Genomic DNA, 17,925 nt, shown 5'->3' on the forward strand with positions numbered 1-17,925 from the left:
CACGACTAACCAATTTTATATTAAATTTACTCTTTAATAATCTATGCGTTATTTCACTTTTATCTTTAACATATGATAATACAAGCATGGGGGTAGTTTTCGACAAAGGCAAAGTTTCTTGGTGGTTATTTTTTACATTATGTGAATTGAAGATGCCAGACACCAGGGATTTAGGATAACCAGAATTGATAAGTTGGACGGTACTAATGTTTTTATCAGAGGTAAGGGTATTAGAGATAACCTCAATTCTGTGATTTTGTAAATTCGGTGGATGCCTCAATTCAATTCACCCTGGAAATGAATCTATAGGGTTAGTTTTTATTAATTTTTAATGTCTTAAAAATTGAAATAAAACAATTTTTACATCCATGTGTTTCCTCCGTTAAAATTTGTTTTAATTATTATTTTCCATGGACTCTAATAAATCTTTCAACATTTATATTAAATAAATTAATAAACCAATAAGTTTAAGGTTTATCTCTTTATCACAGTTATTCTAGTTGGATAAGAAACATTTGTACAATTGTCAGTGGTTTCAGGAGCAGACTAACGACGTCAATTGGTTAAGTACGCTCCTAGTTTCTGACGAGGCTAATTTCTCCTGTGAAGGAATCTTCAATTTACATAAGCGTCATAATTGGCAGCAAAAAAATCCCCACGCGACTACATTTGGTCACATCAAGTGCAGTTTAGTCTCAACGTCTTTTGCGGAATTGTTGACGACCATTTAATTGGACCGTATTTTATACCACCAAGACTAACTGCTGAGTCGTAGTTAACCTTTCTACAAAACTTTTTACCAGAGCTACTTAAAGACGTACAGTAAGACAACGAATGTTGTTTATGCATGACGGAGCACGCCCTCATTTTAGCCTTCGGGTGAGAGCTCATCGAGATGCCAATTTTCCTCAGAAGTGGATAGGTCGACGCGGAACTGTTGCGTGGTCAGCCAGATCTACAGATTTGAACCTATGTGATTTCTATCTATGGGGCCATATCAAGGACTTTGTATACAAAACTGAAGTTCAAGACGTTGAAGACCTACGTTAACGCATAATTGATGCCTGCGACACAATCCGAAAGACGCCAGAAATATTTCGTCGTGTTCGAGAATCTTTCCGAAGACGCGTCCAGGCTTGTCTATACGCCAATGGGGGTCATTTCAAGCAACTTTTGTCAATACAATGATCAAAGTAATGTTGTCAGGTACATGTAACCTCTGAGAAACCATAAAACAGATAAATTAATTTTTTAATGTGGTAATTTAAATCACCTTGTAATTATTTTAAATCGTAACGATAGCATAGTTCTAGCTTTTGCTTGGATAAATTTTTATTCACTTATCTCATAAGACGTTTTTACTCCTTGTTACTCAAAGAACACCAACTTTTAGTTCTGGGGACATCTTGAAAAATTGGTTCACAAGACTGAAATCCGCAACATTGACGACCTACGACAACGTATTGTTGATCGCTGTGAAACTGTTCGCTACGGTGGCAAAACGTATAAGGGGTCTTATTACGTTAAGCGACTGCTTAAGTTTCTAACTTACTAGCTTCTACAGTGCATTAAATTTGACCTCCGACGAGTAGTTCCGCCCTCCGCCGTTAGGAAGAGCTACCATAGTTATCGATCACGAATTCGTAACACGCCTCTAATCTTTGACCGAGCTCAAGAATGATTTGTGTGCGCCCGAGTGATCATTTTGAATTTTTTTTTATAATTCAGTAATACTTATGCATTTTAAGAAAAAAAACGAAATTAAATTGCAAACTTTCTTTCAATTGACGTGGTCACTATGAAACACCTTTTTATAATCTTTTTCCATAAAAAACCCAATTGCAAATTAAAAGGAAACAATTGGGTCCATGGAATAATAGAAACTGCACATTTGGGCGTTTTTCGACGTTTTTAAGGCTGATTTTTTGCGGTCAATTACTCGGATATTGTTCAATTTAGAAAAACGTTTTGCGGACCTCTTTCACTCCTTGTTACCCAACGAACACGCCTGTAGATTTGTGCCAGACTTCTCTGAAACACCCTTTATAATTCACATCATACTTAATTTAATTTTCTCAGCTGCATTTTCAATCCTGGATGTTACGTATTCACATTATAAATGATGAATTATTTACCTTGTTAATTCTTTCACTTACTTATGATTCTTTGTAGAATGCATATAAATTGTATTTCATGATAAGGTGAAAGTTTTGGAAAAACAACCAAATTATTTCCCCAATATTTTGAAATACATTTTACATTCACACTCTTTCCTATTTTAAAAGATATTAAATATTTAATTTTCTAAAATATTTTAACTTATTAAAAAGTATACCTTTCATATTTATATCGGCAATGTTAAACGTCATCCAAGACGTGTTATATTTAAGAGCTTTTCGTATGTTCACCGCAGACGACGGTCGGCGAACACGCGTATGGTGTAGGATTATTACCATCCGCGAGTAGGACGCGTTTCTATTCCACCACGTTTAAGTAGAGCCTGTGAGTGCAGCGGAATGATCTATCATTAATAAACCGAAGTAGAATACTTCTTCCGAAATGGCTGTATTATGAACTTCTGCTAATATGTAAGTTTATATTTGCATTTTGCACCAAGTGGCGCGGCGGGTATTCATTTGAATAATAATGTAGCTGTTTTCATTGAAGCTAAACACGCTCACAATTTAACGGAAGTACATGACACATAACATTTACATATTGTTGGTTATAGTTAGATGCGTGGTTTTCTTAATTTACAAACCTCGAAATTCTTCTTCAACTTCATCAAAATGCAAACGACAAGAACCCCAACGAAGGTGAAACCCATTCCGTACAATCCGGGAGCTCCCATGAATAAGTAAGCCAAGTAAGAGACCAGTATCACTTGGAAAGGAAGCGATATAATGAAATGCAACTGAGAAAATGCATTGATTACGCGTTGAATGTCCACGGACACGAGATTCAGCAGTTCACCACTTGACGATTTACATTTTGCAGTGCAGGATAATCGAAGGGCCTAAAGATATAATAGTATAAGTCGATTAAACTGTGCAAAATGCCCCGTGTTGGATGCTTTGGCTTTTTAGGCCATAGTGGCGGCCATTGTACCAAATAAAGTCTATACATATACGATGTGTAACTCCAAACTAGTGTAAGAGTTATGCAAATAAAATATTTCAACTAAGAAAAGGCGCTTGAGAGGAAGTAGACCTCTTATTTAAATCAAAAATTGGGATTTATCTTGACATTATAGAGTCATATAATATAAATAAATTTAAAATGACGACACTAAACAGAGATTTTGGACCTAGTCCAGACATTGTTAAATTTTGGAAATGCCTCCTATCATGATACTTTGTAACCCCAAACCAATAGATTCACATTTTAATGTTTCCCTCCCACAACTTTTGATCACGCTTAATAATGTATTTACCCTGGTTTCTTTCTTCATTTTAAATCCACGTAGCCGGTGTCATTAGACCTGTAACTGCGTTTGAAAACGGCGGCGTACTCGCCATAAGCCGAAACATGTCGCGCCTTTTCTTAGTTGAAATATTTTAATGTTTAAAATATCATAACAATAAATTGGCTTTATAGTGTACTTTAAATCGTTGTGTGTTTAATCCTTTTGCAAAAGTCTATACAAGTATCAAATTAACGTTATAGTAGAACACCTACTTTTTTATATAAAGCAGCGGTCAGAATGGTTTTCAAATGAAGTTTAACCTGAAGCATCCTTCTGGAGTAAACTTCGTAAGTAATACCTTGTGTAAACTCAATTGAAAAATAAAGGAAAATGTAGAAAATTCCTTTCCAAAGTGGATCTTTGTTCTCCGCAAAATCAGTTATAAGACTAAAAGGTATAAAACTTTTGCATTATTTTCATTTGGAAATTCAGATATGGTTAAAATTTAACCGTTAAATCAAGGAGCAACAAACACACCCCTCACTAGGAGAACACCACGCGTTTTTAGACCCGCATTATCGTACGTACACATCTCATTGGCTAAACGCTTTAGCGCCTGCCACCGTTGGAATGAGAAAGTTCATGTCTTCCCCCGCCTGTTTAATGCTTTGCGTGTAAAGGTAGCTGCGCTCTCCTTGTGTGTTTGTTGCTAGTATGTAAAATATTTCAGATGGTGGAAAAACTCTAATTTGCAACTATTTAAAAAAAGAACCAAACCTTAATTTGATTAGCCCACAATATCATATCAAAACATTTGATATATTTAAAAAACCATCTATCCTATTTTCACAGTTAACGAACATTTGGACCTTGAACGATTTCTAACTGCAACAGTGACACCATCTTTTTCAACTTAACCAGGAAAGTTACTTTGGGTGGGAATATGAGGAGCTTCCTTCCAAATAATTTTAGTTAGTTGACAAAATTAAGTTTTTGATGACCTTTTTAAGGAAGTAAATTTGAAGAAACATTTTGTCAAGTGGCACTGAAAAATTAATATTTATTTGGCAAGACTTTTTCCCTTAAAGTCAGCGCCACGGACTCACAAAGAAACGAGGCGAATAAACCACAGTCAAAACATTGGCACTCAAAATTTGTATACATTCAGTGGAGAAAAATTGTGAAACATATGTCAAAATTTAGTAGCTTAATATTTTTTCTACATTCTGCTCATCTACAAAACGTTAGAGTTTCAGCTCAGAAAATCTCTAACATGTAAGTGGTTTTGTAGCAGAACAGACGAAAACACAAAGATATTTCGTCATATTTTTCAACGCTATTCTTTCTTTGGTCGGAGCCTAACGCGAACTTTTCTTTAGAGGTATGTGTGACAATAAAATCCTTTTAAGACTTAACGGACAATGTAAGACCAATTACTCAAGTATTATAGTAAAATGTATTTTTCAAAATGGAATAGATCGATTCCGAAAGTCAGTGGGCCCACATTTAGTGGGCTCGCGTGACATGAAGTGCTTTCCACCACCCTCTTACGCATTGTAACCCGGCCACCTAAATTAATGGCCCTAAAAGTCTCTTGATGACTTAGGCCTAAGGTGGTGCCTTGGGTATTAGCCTAGCTGATTATTATTGAGCGGAGCGAACGAGCGAAGCGAGTGAGTGAAGCTCTCACTGTGGTGACTTCAATGGGAAAGTTGGCTGTGTGTGTGTGGGTATGTGTCTGTGTCGCACTTGGGGAGAAGAGAAAGGGAAATTCGCGGTAATGTCCGGAAGAGAGGGAGACCTTCGCCGCGAGAGAGGGGGGGGACCAAAAAGAGAGGGGGGACAAGGCACTGCCGTTCAAGATATAATTTAAGCAAAAAATAAAGAGTGGACTTATTATAAGTTATAAACAAGATTGGTCTAATAAAATCTTATTTAGGAGAGGGAGACCTTCGCCGCGGAGAGGGTGATTGAGTTCCTTTGGCGTGTCTATCTTCCGTCTTTCATTCGCGCTTCGTGGGAGGGCGATAGAGAAAGGGAAAACGCGACTTTCAATCTTTTTATCTGCGGGAATCATGAGAGAGGCTGGTTGATTTCGTTTTGCTTGTCTTTCTTCGACCTTTCATTTTCACTCGGCCCAGACAATCTCATTTCCTGGTATTTCGCTCTTTGGACTGGTTTTTTTTCTCTCACAATATCACAAAGCCTTTTGGCTACGAAATAAGTAAAAGGTTTTGTTTGCGTTAACGCTTAGAGCCTCAGGTTTTTCCTTTGGTTTGATTATTTAAGTGCGTGGTATGTTTTGATATTACGTATTTCATTGTTAATAGAGGTATTTCCCTAATCATAGTGCTCTTACCCAAATAGTGTATTGTTAGATCCGTTGGAAATTTAAGTTTTATGACGTCTTTATAGTCGAGTAGCTTTCTACTTTCGGCACCGTTGCCGAAAGAAAAACGTGGTGAATAATTTTCTATTTTCCCAGTATTTATGTAATTGGTCCGCTTGGAGGTTGGCGCGATAATTTTAAGCTCTTAATATATTTCGGTCATTAACATTAATATTGTTCTTTGGGAAAAGGTTTTCCGAGTTCAAATAAATCCGGCGGAACAGGATAAAGTAATATTGTCGCTCTTAGCGGCTTGTTTGGTACGTTTTCTTTTCAGCGTAGGTAACTTTTTGTTTAGCTATAACCTAATACACTTATTAACGCTTGGTTTTAGACGTACTTTTATCGGAAGAATTCGAGGGGTTGGACGTACATTCTAGAGAAAAATGATTTTAGTAATCTTTAAATTAGCGAAATCTCAAAATCAGCCTTAAAAACCAAAACAAAAACACGGAAATCGCTCTCTGAAATCTCAAAATCATTGTATGATTTCCGAAATCACTTTGAGATTCCAAAAACCGTACTAAAAATTTGCAAATGTCTGACCCATCGGGCAAATGTTTCGGAAAACCGTCGGGCCGTCGTGTCAGTATAGTTTCCATTTTAATACTTAAAATTCCTATTCATCTACTTGGCTACAGTTGTTTAATTTTCTTTAAAATAGATCTATGCTGAGTGAGCTTGCAAAGAAAATGTTTAACATTTAAAAGAAAATAACCCCGAACGGAATTTGCGAGTAATAGTCCTTTATTAATTACCCAGCGCCCCTGCGCGAGAGGAGAGGGCAGAAAAAAGACACCCTAGTGGTCATAAAACATACAATCCCTACGATATGTTTACTAATAAGGAGACGACCCGAGGTGTTACACACCGATTTTGTTCAAACTCGAGGGATTGGTAGACCTTTATGTAACTTGAAAAATCCTAAAGGGAATTTATTCAATGGGCAACGGTTTTGCCATGGCAACGAAAAATATTTTTGACAACATAAAATTTTAATTTTCCCATTGAAAATAACATGGGATTTTGACCGATTCCTAGGGTCCCCCTGTGAAAAATTTAAAAAATTGATCAATTTGGACCAAATGGGTGACAATGAACCGATTTGGCTAAAATTGGAAAAAATGGGAGAAAATTTAAAAATTGATTAAAATAATTTTTTTTTCAAAATTGAAAAAAATATATAGAATTGAAAAAATATTGATCAAAAACAGTAGTATTGATCCAAATTCATAGGAATTGACGGAAATTTATAAGTTGTGTAAAATTGGATTAATGTATAGATAAATTGCGATTTTTTTAAAAACAAAGTATTTATTTTGGTAAATTTGATCAAACTTGACCAAAATTGGAAAATAATAGATTTAAATTAACCCAATTTTAAAGTTTTGTAAAAATTATATAAAAATAAACTAAATTCGACCAACTATCTCAAAATTGTTTGAAATATTTTTTTTTCAAAATTGAAAAATGTTAATAACACTAAAATGTTTTATCAAAATCAATAGTTTCGATCCAAAACGATCAAAATTCATAGGAATTGACGGAATAATTTTTACAAATCTTAAAAATTGGGCTAATTTAGATCTATTATTTTCCAATTTTGGTCAAGTTTGATCAAAATAAATACTTTGTTTTAAAAAAAACGCAATTTATCTATACATTAATCAAATTTTACACAACTTATAAATTTCTGTCAATTCCTATGAATTTGGATCGAAACTACTGTTTTTGATCAATTTAATAATTTTCAATTTTTTTTTTCAATTTTGAAAAAAAATTATTTTATTCAATTTTTAAATATTTTTCAATGTTTGAATTTTTTTTATTTTTTCATCATATTTTTTTCCAATTTTAGCCATATCGGTTCATTGTCACCCATTTGGTCCAAATTGATCAAAAGGTGATCAATTTTGATTTTTTCGTCAATTTTTATAATTTTTTTATAATTTTGGTATTTTAAATTTTTTTAATTTTTTTAAAATTTTTCAAAGGGGGGACCCTAGGAATCGGTCAAAATCCCATGTTATTTTCAATGGGAAAATTTAAATATTATGTTGTCAAAAACATTTTTCGTTGCCATGGCAAAACCGTTGCCCATTGAATAAATTCCCTTTAGGATTTTTCAAGTTACATGAAGGTCTAACAATCCCTCGAGTTTGAACAAAATCGGTGTGTAACACCTCGGGTCGTCTCCTTGTAAGTGGAGTTTTTAAGTCGAATATGGATTATTATCTCAATCGTCCTGTCCAATAAGAATCGCGGCGTAAGATTTACAATCACTACAAAACTTTCATTGAAACGTGTACTAAATTAACTATTAATTACTATACTTATGATTCTTATGCATGGGCTTATTAACCATTAGGGCATAATTTTTCTAGGGGGCGGTAAAACTCTGATAAAGCTCCACGGTACTTTATGCACTGAGTACAGGAAATGGTTCGTACTGAACAGTTTGATCCTTAACTAGTTTAAGCCATTCGTTTATGCAGCCAGTTATTAAAAATATACAAAGAGGTAAACGAAATTATATTATCGCCTCAGCGAAGTTGTTTCTTGTGAAGAGACCTACGTCATAATGTCGCTTGTTGCAACATCTATACTTTCACATTCTCCCAAGCTAATGAAATAAGTTGATAAAACAGACGATTTTATGACGTAACGATAGTCAGGAAAAGGGACAATTAAAATTTTCAAACTCAGACTTTCGGTTTCGACCCATTTAAAGTAATTGCTGGGCTAATTACAACCTTAAACTTACCGATCCTGGCAGCTAGGAGCAACAGACACAACACCCCACACAAGGAGAACGCCACCCGTCAAAAGTCGTGGATTTTCTTGTGTACGTTTTTCATTGGCTAGACGCTTCAGCGCCTGCTGCCATCGGAAGGGAAAAATTCGGAAATTGTTTTCCCCCCAGCCCGTAAAACGTTCAGCGTAAAGGCTCGTGACGCTCGTCTAATGAAATTCGTACACAACCGTTCGTTAGCGTGTTTAAAGGCTAGCTGCGTTCTCCTGGTGTTTGTTGCTCCTAGCTGGCAGTAAATCATAAATCATCCTCACGAATTAAAACACAATGATATTTTTAGATGATGCTCTAAGATTATATCAAAAGTTTACTTACAACACATTTAAGACCTGAATTGAGTATAAGGCGTCTGAAATAATTAGAATAAATAAACCCCAAAGATAATAAAACAGATGCTTTCTCAGAAGTATTCGCAATAAAGTTGATAGTTCAGGTTCACTAAAAAAATATATTAATTTTTGGTTATTGTATCGTACGCGTAGTTTAACCCGATATTAATTAAAATGAGTAATAACTGATTTCCAGAAGTACCGAATTTAGTTAAGCCCAAAATTATCGGCTAAAACAATATTGATTATTGATATATTAAACAGCTAAATATAGAAAATTGCCATCTACATTCGACAAGGTAAGCATTGTTCATTTTGAGGTATTTTCCTACTATTAATTATTTTCGAAACAGATTGTCAGTCGCCAACATGGTCGACATATTATATTTATCAGCCAAATCGAAATACGAGTCATTTATGTAACGTTTCAAAAGAAAATGCTTTTCCTTTTTATGGAGCCTAGCGGTTCATCTTATACACTGAACTGTGCTAATGTAAAACGCATTGATTTCCCACATTGATTCTGTGATTTCTATCGATATATCGCGAAGTTTTCTGAATTTCCTTAGATATTTCACAATTTTTTGGTTTCCCAGTGACTTCTGTACGATATGTATTAGTTAAGGAATTTCGAAAACACTCAAAACTGACCATGATCTACTCGAATGTCTGCCTCATTTTTGCTTCAGTTCATTAGAAAAATAAAAATGAAAGATTAATTTCAAAATCTAGCAATTCGAGTGAGTAAATCATGACTGGACTAACCATTAAGCAAAAGAATCACGTGCGTAGGGCATCCAGGGAAGGGTCATATGTGCATAGGTCAATGGAGGTAAGTGTGATGACCCCCAAATATTTCCCCAAATGTTATTATAATAAAATATTTGATAAATGCAAATTGAAATATACTTAAAGGGCAACGCAAGTGGCCATGAAGGGGGGAGCTTGGTTTGGAACTATGTTTTCTTCTACAAGTCGTAAGTTGGTTTTCCAAGGAGGATTTTATACAGCGCGGAAACTTTATTCTCCTTGGTGTAGCCACGTGGTGCAATTTCGATCTCATTCGCGAATTTTTCGATTTTCTTAGCTCACCGCCAACGAACCCAGGATTTTAGGCTAAGCTTAATTTATTTATTATGGAGAAAAGAACTGAGTCAGTTTCCGAACGTTTGACGTCATATTTTCGATTAAACAATGTTTTGGAATAAATTTATTTGCCAGTCTAATATTTTCAATTATGGAGGTTGAAACATTAGGCCTTGGACGCGGTAATTCTCTGCCATTTTCGCGACTAAAGAATGCATGGATTTTGCATAAAAACCGAGAGAGGCGCATTTATACAAAGTAAATTCAGCAAATATGGTTCTGCTTTTTCTACACAGGGAAAGGCTACGGCTGATAGCGCATGCGCAGTCGTATTTTTTATCTATAAGATAATTTACCCCCTGCATGGTCACTTTCGTTGCCCTATAATTATACACAATTTGTTTATTTTCAATATTAATTTAAATTAAATTTATTTTTTTAAACTTTTAGTTGAAAAAACGTTATACTCTTCTACTTGTGTTTAGATATTTTATGTCCAAAAGAAAATTTCTGCAACTTCTTTCCTAACTGCCAAACCGGTTTCATATTTTGATATTTTGTAGTATGCTTATCTTTTTACCTGTTGGGGAAAAATTAGTATTTTTGCTAATAATTTGAGGTTTTCAAAATTTAATCTGGAAAACTATTTTTAAATTTCCAGTTAATCAATGTTAAATTTTGGTAAAATAATTTATGGTTTATAAGAAATTTTTATTTATAATTTTCTAGATTTAAACTTACTAAAAAAGGAAAGGTTAAGCTTTAGATAGCTATATAAGCTTCTGGGTACTTTAGTTTCAAAATATATTATTTTTAAGCTATGAAAACAAATTTGTAATTTCATTGCGATTGGTCAAGGATTTCACGTGATAACAATTACCCCACCCCCCTATCACACTTGCCCCGCATTTTGGTGGTAAGTGTGATCAGTAACAGAGTTAAATTAAATAAAAATATTTATATATTTGATATTAAATTTGATTGCGTAGTTGTGTAGGATAAAGTGGCCATATTAATGGTACCAATTCTTAAGAGGGTGCTATTTTTAGTTTAGGAGTAATTTCACGTAAACTCCCCAAAATATATTTCGATCACAATTATCTCCATTGACGCCATTTAAAATAAATTATATTTTGACTTGTATGTAGAGCTTCTATAGGGAATGTTAAAGCTTCTATCCGCATTAGCTCCCATTTTAACTAAACATTTTCTATCCGTTTCACAATATCACGATGATATCACAAAGTACACGATCACACATGTAAGCAACTGGATCAAAATTATTTATTTTTATGGTTATTGGATTTAATGGAAGGATTTACCCTTCGCTTGTAATTTTTCCACTTGAGAATTCATATTGACTGCTTTGAGAACTCCACCAGTTGCAAATCTCCGATAGTTTTAAACTTTTATTTAAGAATTGAGAAATTACCCTAAAATTAATGAAAAAAATAAAATTAAGAAAATTACCAGAAATTCATATACTGGTAATAAGAATATTTTCGACTTCTAATGTAACTAGAAGTATTTGAACAGAACCACCGATGAACTAGATAATGATAACAGTAAGTCCAAATCGATATTACTGAACCCTGCCGTAACGAAATATAAACCCGTTTCGACTTAGTCGACTATGTGAGATCAAATGCATTCCTTCAAGAAATGGGGATCAAAATAGTGGTTAAGGTCAAATTTTTCTATGGAGCTTGAATTCTATTTCCTGGGTTTAAAGAAACCTACAATATTCTTTCTCTCTAAAATTAGTGCCATCTTTTTAATCATAAGTGTCTTTATACGTGTTATGGAATCTTTATTTTTTTTCAGCTAGGCTAATACCCAAGGCACCACCTTAGATCCAAGTCATTAATTCAGGGGGCCGTGTAACACTGCTTAGGAGGGTGGTGACAAACCCTTCCTGACAAACGAGCCAACAGCTCCCTACACTAACTATTATCGTTAACCTCTACAAGTTTTTATGTAAAGGAGAAACCGAAGAGCTCGGGGAAACCCCTTAAACCAGTGAGGAGAAAACTTGCAAACTTAATGCAGAAAGAATAATTTCAAGCTGTTATGGAACCTGGCTCCTATTTCTGCGAGGCGAAAGTGCAAACCACTCCACCACCGCACCTCATGCACTAAAAAATATGTACACGATTATCGACATTTGAAACTTATTTCACTCTGCACTAATGCTAAATCTGTAAAAAGTTAAGTATTCACTTTATAAAAGTAAAAGCTACGGGATTGTACATTGTTTAAATGAAAAGAGACTTAAAACGGTTTTAAAATTCACAATTTATTTATTTAAAAATCCAACGTTTCGGAGGAACTCTTCCTCCTTCTTCAGGGATTTTTACAAGTCTTATTTTAAATAAATAAATTGTGAATTTTAAAACCGTTTTAAGTCTCTTTTCATTTAGTTTTTCACAATGTGCTTCTCTTCACTTGTACATTGTTTAATTTATGTCTTTGCCTGTTGGGATTTTCACACTTTATTTTTAATTTCTCAAATTATTTTTAAGATAAAAGGATGAAACCAATTTTACTCTCAATATTACTCGATCTTCTTTGAAATATAAATCTCACCCGGAAATGAAAAATATCATTTTTGACAATTTCTTAAATAATAACGTAACGCCACCGCAAATGGTGTTAATGAATTTTGCATGATTGATTTATAGGTACGAAGTGTTATGTTTAAGACACTCAGACTTTCAGACAGAAATAAACAGTCTAAAATGTATAATCCACTATTTCATCAAACACGCCTAACGTCCACAGTATTTCAAAAACACTGGAAAAATTAATATTCCGAGGGCTACGTTGAGCGAATAAAATTGAAGAAACTATACATATGGTAAAGTGAAAATAGAGAGAATCATCAGGTTTGCGCAGACATCTATTTAGCGTTTTCCACAAATCACGGAAAAGTCACAAATCCAATCTAGATTTCGAAAGATTTCACTCTGTCGATTAATGGACAACAAAATCCCTTTTGGGGTGTGAAAATCCCAACACGCAAAGACTTTTTTAACAGATTGTACACCGATTGTGGGAAGTGATCAACCTCCTTGATCTTACCACTTGTACGTAAATAGAAAAATAAAAATAACAGTTTTTTTATAAGTACTCAAGTAGTTGGTAATGGTATATTTTATTAAAATCTAAATTAGATATTGACCCTAAAGAGATAGTCAAAAGACAACGAAATAGAACAAGAATATATTCAATAATTGAGAAGATCCACGGTTATCATAGTCTAATTTACATCCGAGCTGAGTTTTACAGTGGGTTAGGCACAACGACACCGGGGTCTGGTACAATGCGTTGGAAGATATCAGTTTCAGGGAACCAATGAGACACAGCACTGATTTGATATTATGGGATGGATGGCAGCAACGCTAAAAATCTTCTCAACATAGTCATCATTCTCTAAGTATATATAAATCAATTTTTGTAGTTGACATTCCAAATCAGTGAAAAGAAATGGCAAACATTTACCATTTTTTAATTCAACTAGTGTCTGGCAGAGTCAAACATTATTCCCACCACAAACTGCTAATATCTCCGCATCACGAAGTTTCTGAGGATCACTAATGTTCGACGGTGTTCTCTGCGACCGAATGTTTCTGGTTCTTTTATCGCGAGACCTAAATTCTAATAATCGCAAGCTTTAAATTTTAGAGCACAGATAGCTGCAGCTCTACTTAAGCAAATTTGTGACATTATTATTTGATAATGGCTTTTAATTTTATTTTATTAACAATGCAATTTGAATAGTTTGGGATGATGTAGAACATGCACGATATTGCGATGATTTTTGCGTTTTATTGAACACACTTTACACTAGTGGAAAAATGTTAATTCGTAGAAAACACATATTTTTATAATTCATTAAATAAAATTTGTTTTCTTACGATAAATATATAATAAGTTAGAGCTATATTATCGTTTTATTATATTTTTAAACGTACAATCAAAACGTGAAATCAGATTTATTTAAAACATTTTCGAAACGTGAGGTGATTAAGGAAACACCTACTCTAAATTCGTGATAGTTTTAGAAAAATGTTTATAAATGTCTGAGAGGTGGTAATTAAATTAACCCAATTCTTTGATAGGAAATATTCTCTTTAACAGAATTTTCCATAAAACTAAAACCTTTAAATTATTATCGTACTAACAATGTAAGTATGCGTGATATAGATTAGTGTGTCTGATATGGCTTACTCATTCATCCAATGATAAACTAACTTTGAAAATACTGACGCTTCCTCTTCCGGAGAATGACACTGAAAAAAAGAAATACAAATATTTTTAGCCCAAAATGAAATAATGGTAGGTAAAATCTAAATATTACTGTGACAACAACAAAAATTACGCTAGATACGTTCGACCAATTTGAAATTGCGAGATTTGATCAATTGATGCGTGAGCAACGTTTCCCATTTTCCATTGGTCAACTATCCTTTCACTACAATAATAATAATAATAATAATCAGCTAGGCTAATACCTAAGGCACCACCTTAGGCCTAAGTCATCGAGCGACTTTTTAAGCCTTTAATTCAGGTGGCCGGGTTACAATAAGTAGGAAGGTGGTGGCAAGCCCTGCATGCCACGCGTTCGAGCCACCAGCTCCCTAAACTAACTATTACCGTTAACCTCAACAAGTTTTTGTGGAAGGGGAAACCGAAGATCTCGGGGAAAAAACCCCTTAAACCAGTGGGGAGAGAACTTGCAAACTCTACGCAGAAGGAGTTGTTCCGAGTGTTCACCCAGTGCCACAAGCTGGGATCGAACCCGGCTCCTCTTGCTGCGAGGCGAAAGTGCTAACCACTCCGCCACCCCACCTAGACTCCGCCACCCCACCTAGACTCCGCCACCCCACCTACAAAAAGTAATATTCCACACTATTCTTGATCTGAAATTGATAAATTAAACAATCGTACGTAACAATTTTGAAGATGTATTTACAGCTTAAAAGATGAGTTTACATATTTTAGAATATTAAACTAAAGATAGACTACATCCAAATCACCAGATAGAACGATATTGAGCGAATGCAATATTTATAGTTTTTCATGTTTATTTATACAAAATCAAATTTCCGCCAATCGAATATAAAATGATAAAGGTAAGAAATTGATAACATAACAGTTCGCCAAAGGTTAGAAATTTTACTTAACACAAGCAAATGACAAACAAAATGACCATGTTTTTAATTAACCCCAATTTAAACTAACCTTAAATCGGATCCTGTATATCTAACAACCATGCAAACACTAAGCCTAGTGTTCGCGAATTTCTTAGGCCACGAAAAAGAAACCTGATGGACATAATCCCTAACCAATGAATTTGGAAATGATTGCAAAGTTTATTCTCTATCACACTGTTTTTACATAACGAGGTTCCAACATTCGCACATTATTGTGATTCGGCCATTTGTCGCGGAGCCTTTTTAAGCTGCTGGATAAGCGATTCAGAAGAACAATGGAACCTTTTTGGTATTAAAAACGGCAAGATAAATAAATCCACTTGATTTATAAGAATTACATGATTTAGCTACATTCTTGAGTCAGATCATATGACGAGCGCAATGCACTTAAAACGGAATAAGCACATTAAGGTGTGCTGCTATACACCGTATTGGAAAAGGTTCCCTGGAAAATTTCTAAATATTCAAGAAATAGTTCTTTTTCCTACCAAGGTGAATCAGATAAATATGAGCTCCACTCTGGGTGGAATCGAATTGGCGACCTTTGAGTTACAGTCCCAACAACACTTCCTTTGGACCAACGAGGACCACGAATGAACAGGACTCAGACATAAAATTAATCTTATAACTTAATCGGGTTTGCGAAAGGAATTCCATTGGAAGTGGCATTGTAATGATAACCCTAAGATCACAAGTTAGATTCCTGCCCGAAGTGAGTTGGGTTTTCTCATTAACTCTGGTATGGAAACATTCGCAGAAGTATTCATGGTTATTTAGAAATCTTCTTTTAAAATAATTCTGGCTTTACAAATGTAATATTTATATCACTCGCTCGGTTTACTACGAAATGCCCTCTTGGACCAGAAGCTATGTGTATGTGAGTTGGGTATCGTCCAAAACACGGAGAGATAATCTTATTGATTTCGCTTAAATTAGAAAATGTTGTAATGGTTATGTTACTTTGTAATCTAAGCCAGCTAGCTATAATATGTTTTTATACAGTCCCTGCTTTTCTCGTAGTATTTATTTTAAAGACACCATAAACCAGGCGAGATTTCGATGACAAAATTTTATTTGTAGCCGTAGATCAAATGAAAATATTTTGGACAATTTTTACTGCTTAAAGGGAATAGAACCTCCAAAGCGTTCTTTGTGGAAGACCCTATCAATTTCCTTAATTCCCTTCACAATCAGCACCGCAGGTGTGAAAAGCCGTGGGAGGCAGCGGACAATATTGGAACCCTCGGAGGGCGACAGAAATACCAGAGGTTATATTCCCTTTAATATATAATGATGTTACTTCGTTGAGCCCATAAAAGTTTAAGCTCAAAATAGAAATTTGGGAATTTCAACACGCAAAAGTAGTTAAATTAGAGATTTAAACAGGGCAGCGTTATATTGAGAATATCCACTAGAAACCGCTAATCTCAGTAATTTCCGTCGATGTTGAACTAATTGGTCAAGAATATTTTACTACTTCTTCTTAACTTTAAATAACCGGATTTATTAGTTATTCGGACTAACCTTCTCCAAAGAGTAGCCTTCATGTCCGAGCTGATATCGTGGCCTACGGTCTGATTTGAGCGATAAGACAAACATGAGCATTATGAAACTGTATTCACTCGAGCTCAATAAGATCTTTGTTACATCATTTAATGTGCCCTAAAAATATAACAGGCTTTAGTTTAAAACTACAAGAAATCAGCATCAAAAGTTGGAGTCAATTACAATTTAAATTTTATTTATAAAAAAAGTTAATTTTATATAGATGTAAGGGACTAAATCGAGACGATTTGTGCCCTTAAAGGGTGGACTTGTGATCGAAATAGTATATTATGGAAATGCATGCGGCAGCGAAGGGGGTGGGGCGAATCAAAATATCAGCTTTATGATTTCAAATATAAAACTGGCAGCGTTTTTTGAAATATATTTTCTAACAAGTCTATTAGCGCAATAAAAGGTCAGGATTTCATGAAAACCGGGTATGAACCTCCGTCAAAGTCAAAAATAGATTCTGCTAAACAGAGACTTCTTCTTACAATCATTTTTATTCTACCAGAACTTGGCGACCACTTGGGCGGTATAAAAACGGGAAGTAAAACCGTTAGAGAGGATTTTTATAAAAATAACTATAGTTAACAACTCGCCACGTCATACAAATTGTAAGATGCCCCAGTTATTGAACTTTATGCGCAGTAAGGAAGATCTATTGGAAGGGCACAAACTGACTGTTATATATTTTAAATAAATGATAGTAATATTTCTTACTTCGCGCAATATTTGTACAACTTTATTTTGATTTAAAGTGACTTACCCCAATTAGTAGGTCCTTAATGAGAGATGTGAATCTGAGCAATGCCGCAACTGACGCCAAGAACCAAAAAGTGAATTGAATTCCGGATGATCGAATGCCGTATTTCCGAGATAGCATTATCAACATCACTAATAAACCCTATTCATAATCATTTGAATATCAGTACAAGGTAATATCTATTTTGCTGATTCAGAAGTTTTATTTAATGGTTTGAAAGGAACTCCAATATGCACTGTTTTATCAGAGTGGAGCCTTTATAAGGGGTATTAAACCTCATGAACTATTCGGTATTATAAATTACGTAATGTTTGAGTTAGGAATCATGGGGATTAGGATGATGTATTGTAAGTACGCTTTCAATATATTGGATTAA

At 34.5% G+C, this 17,925-nt stretch overlaps 2 protein-coding genes and 1 long non-coding RNA gene across 3 annotated transcripts in view; all 3 read right to left on the reverse strand.

The window, feature by feature from the left end:
* Window positions 1-3,803, reverse strand: part of LOC149945610 (ATP-binding cassette sub-family C member 3-like) — a 62,462-nt gene extending 58,659 nt beyond the window's left edge. The window contains exons 1-2 of the mRNA XM_090174606.1: window positions 3,679-3,803; window positions 2,762-3,016 (exon numbers count right to left, since the gene is read on the reverse strand). Coding sequence (XP_090030732.1) covers window positions 2,762-3,016; window positions 3,679-3,735 — 312 coding nt within the window. The 5' untranslated portion in view covers window positions 3,736-3,803. The remainder of the gene's footprint in view (window positions 1-2,761; window positions 3,017-3,678) is intronic.
* Window positions 3,804-11,340: 7,537 nt separating this feature from the next.
* Window positions 11,341-16,890, reverse strand: LOC149945611 (uncharacterized). The gene is made up of 3 exons (XR_016481086.1): window positions 16,763-16,890; window positions 14,253-14,314; window positions 11,341-11,455 (listed from the first exon to the last, which is right to left on the reverse strand). It is a non-coding gene; the product is annotated as an uncharacterized LOC149945611 (long non-coding RNA).
* Window positions 16,874-17,925, reverse strand: part of LOC149945612 (ATP-binding cassette sub-family C member 1-like) — a 28,406-nt gene continuing 27,354 nt past the window's right edge. Inside the window, exons 4-5 of the mRNA XM_090174607.1 lie at window positions 17,553-17,690; window positions 16,874-16,900 (exon numbers count right to left, since the gene is read on the reverse strand). Of these exons, the coding sequence (XP_090030733.1) occupies window positions 17,569-17,690 (122 nt within the window). The 3' untranslated portion in view covers window positions 16,874-16,900; window positions 17,553-17,568. The remainder of the gene's footprint in view (window positions 16,901-17,552; window positions 17,691-17,925) is intronic.

The sequence above is a fragment of the Leiobunum rupestre genome, chromosome 5 (genome assembly GCF_980474605.1).
Source record: "Leiobunum rupestre chromosome 5, qqLeiRupe1.1.hap1, whole genome shotgun sequence".
In the NCBI taxonomy this organism is placed as follows: Eukaryota; Metazoa; Arthropoda; class Arachnida; order Opiliones; family Sclerosomatidae; genus Leiobunum; species Leiobunum rupestre.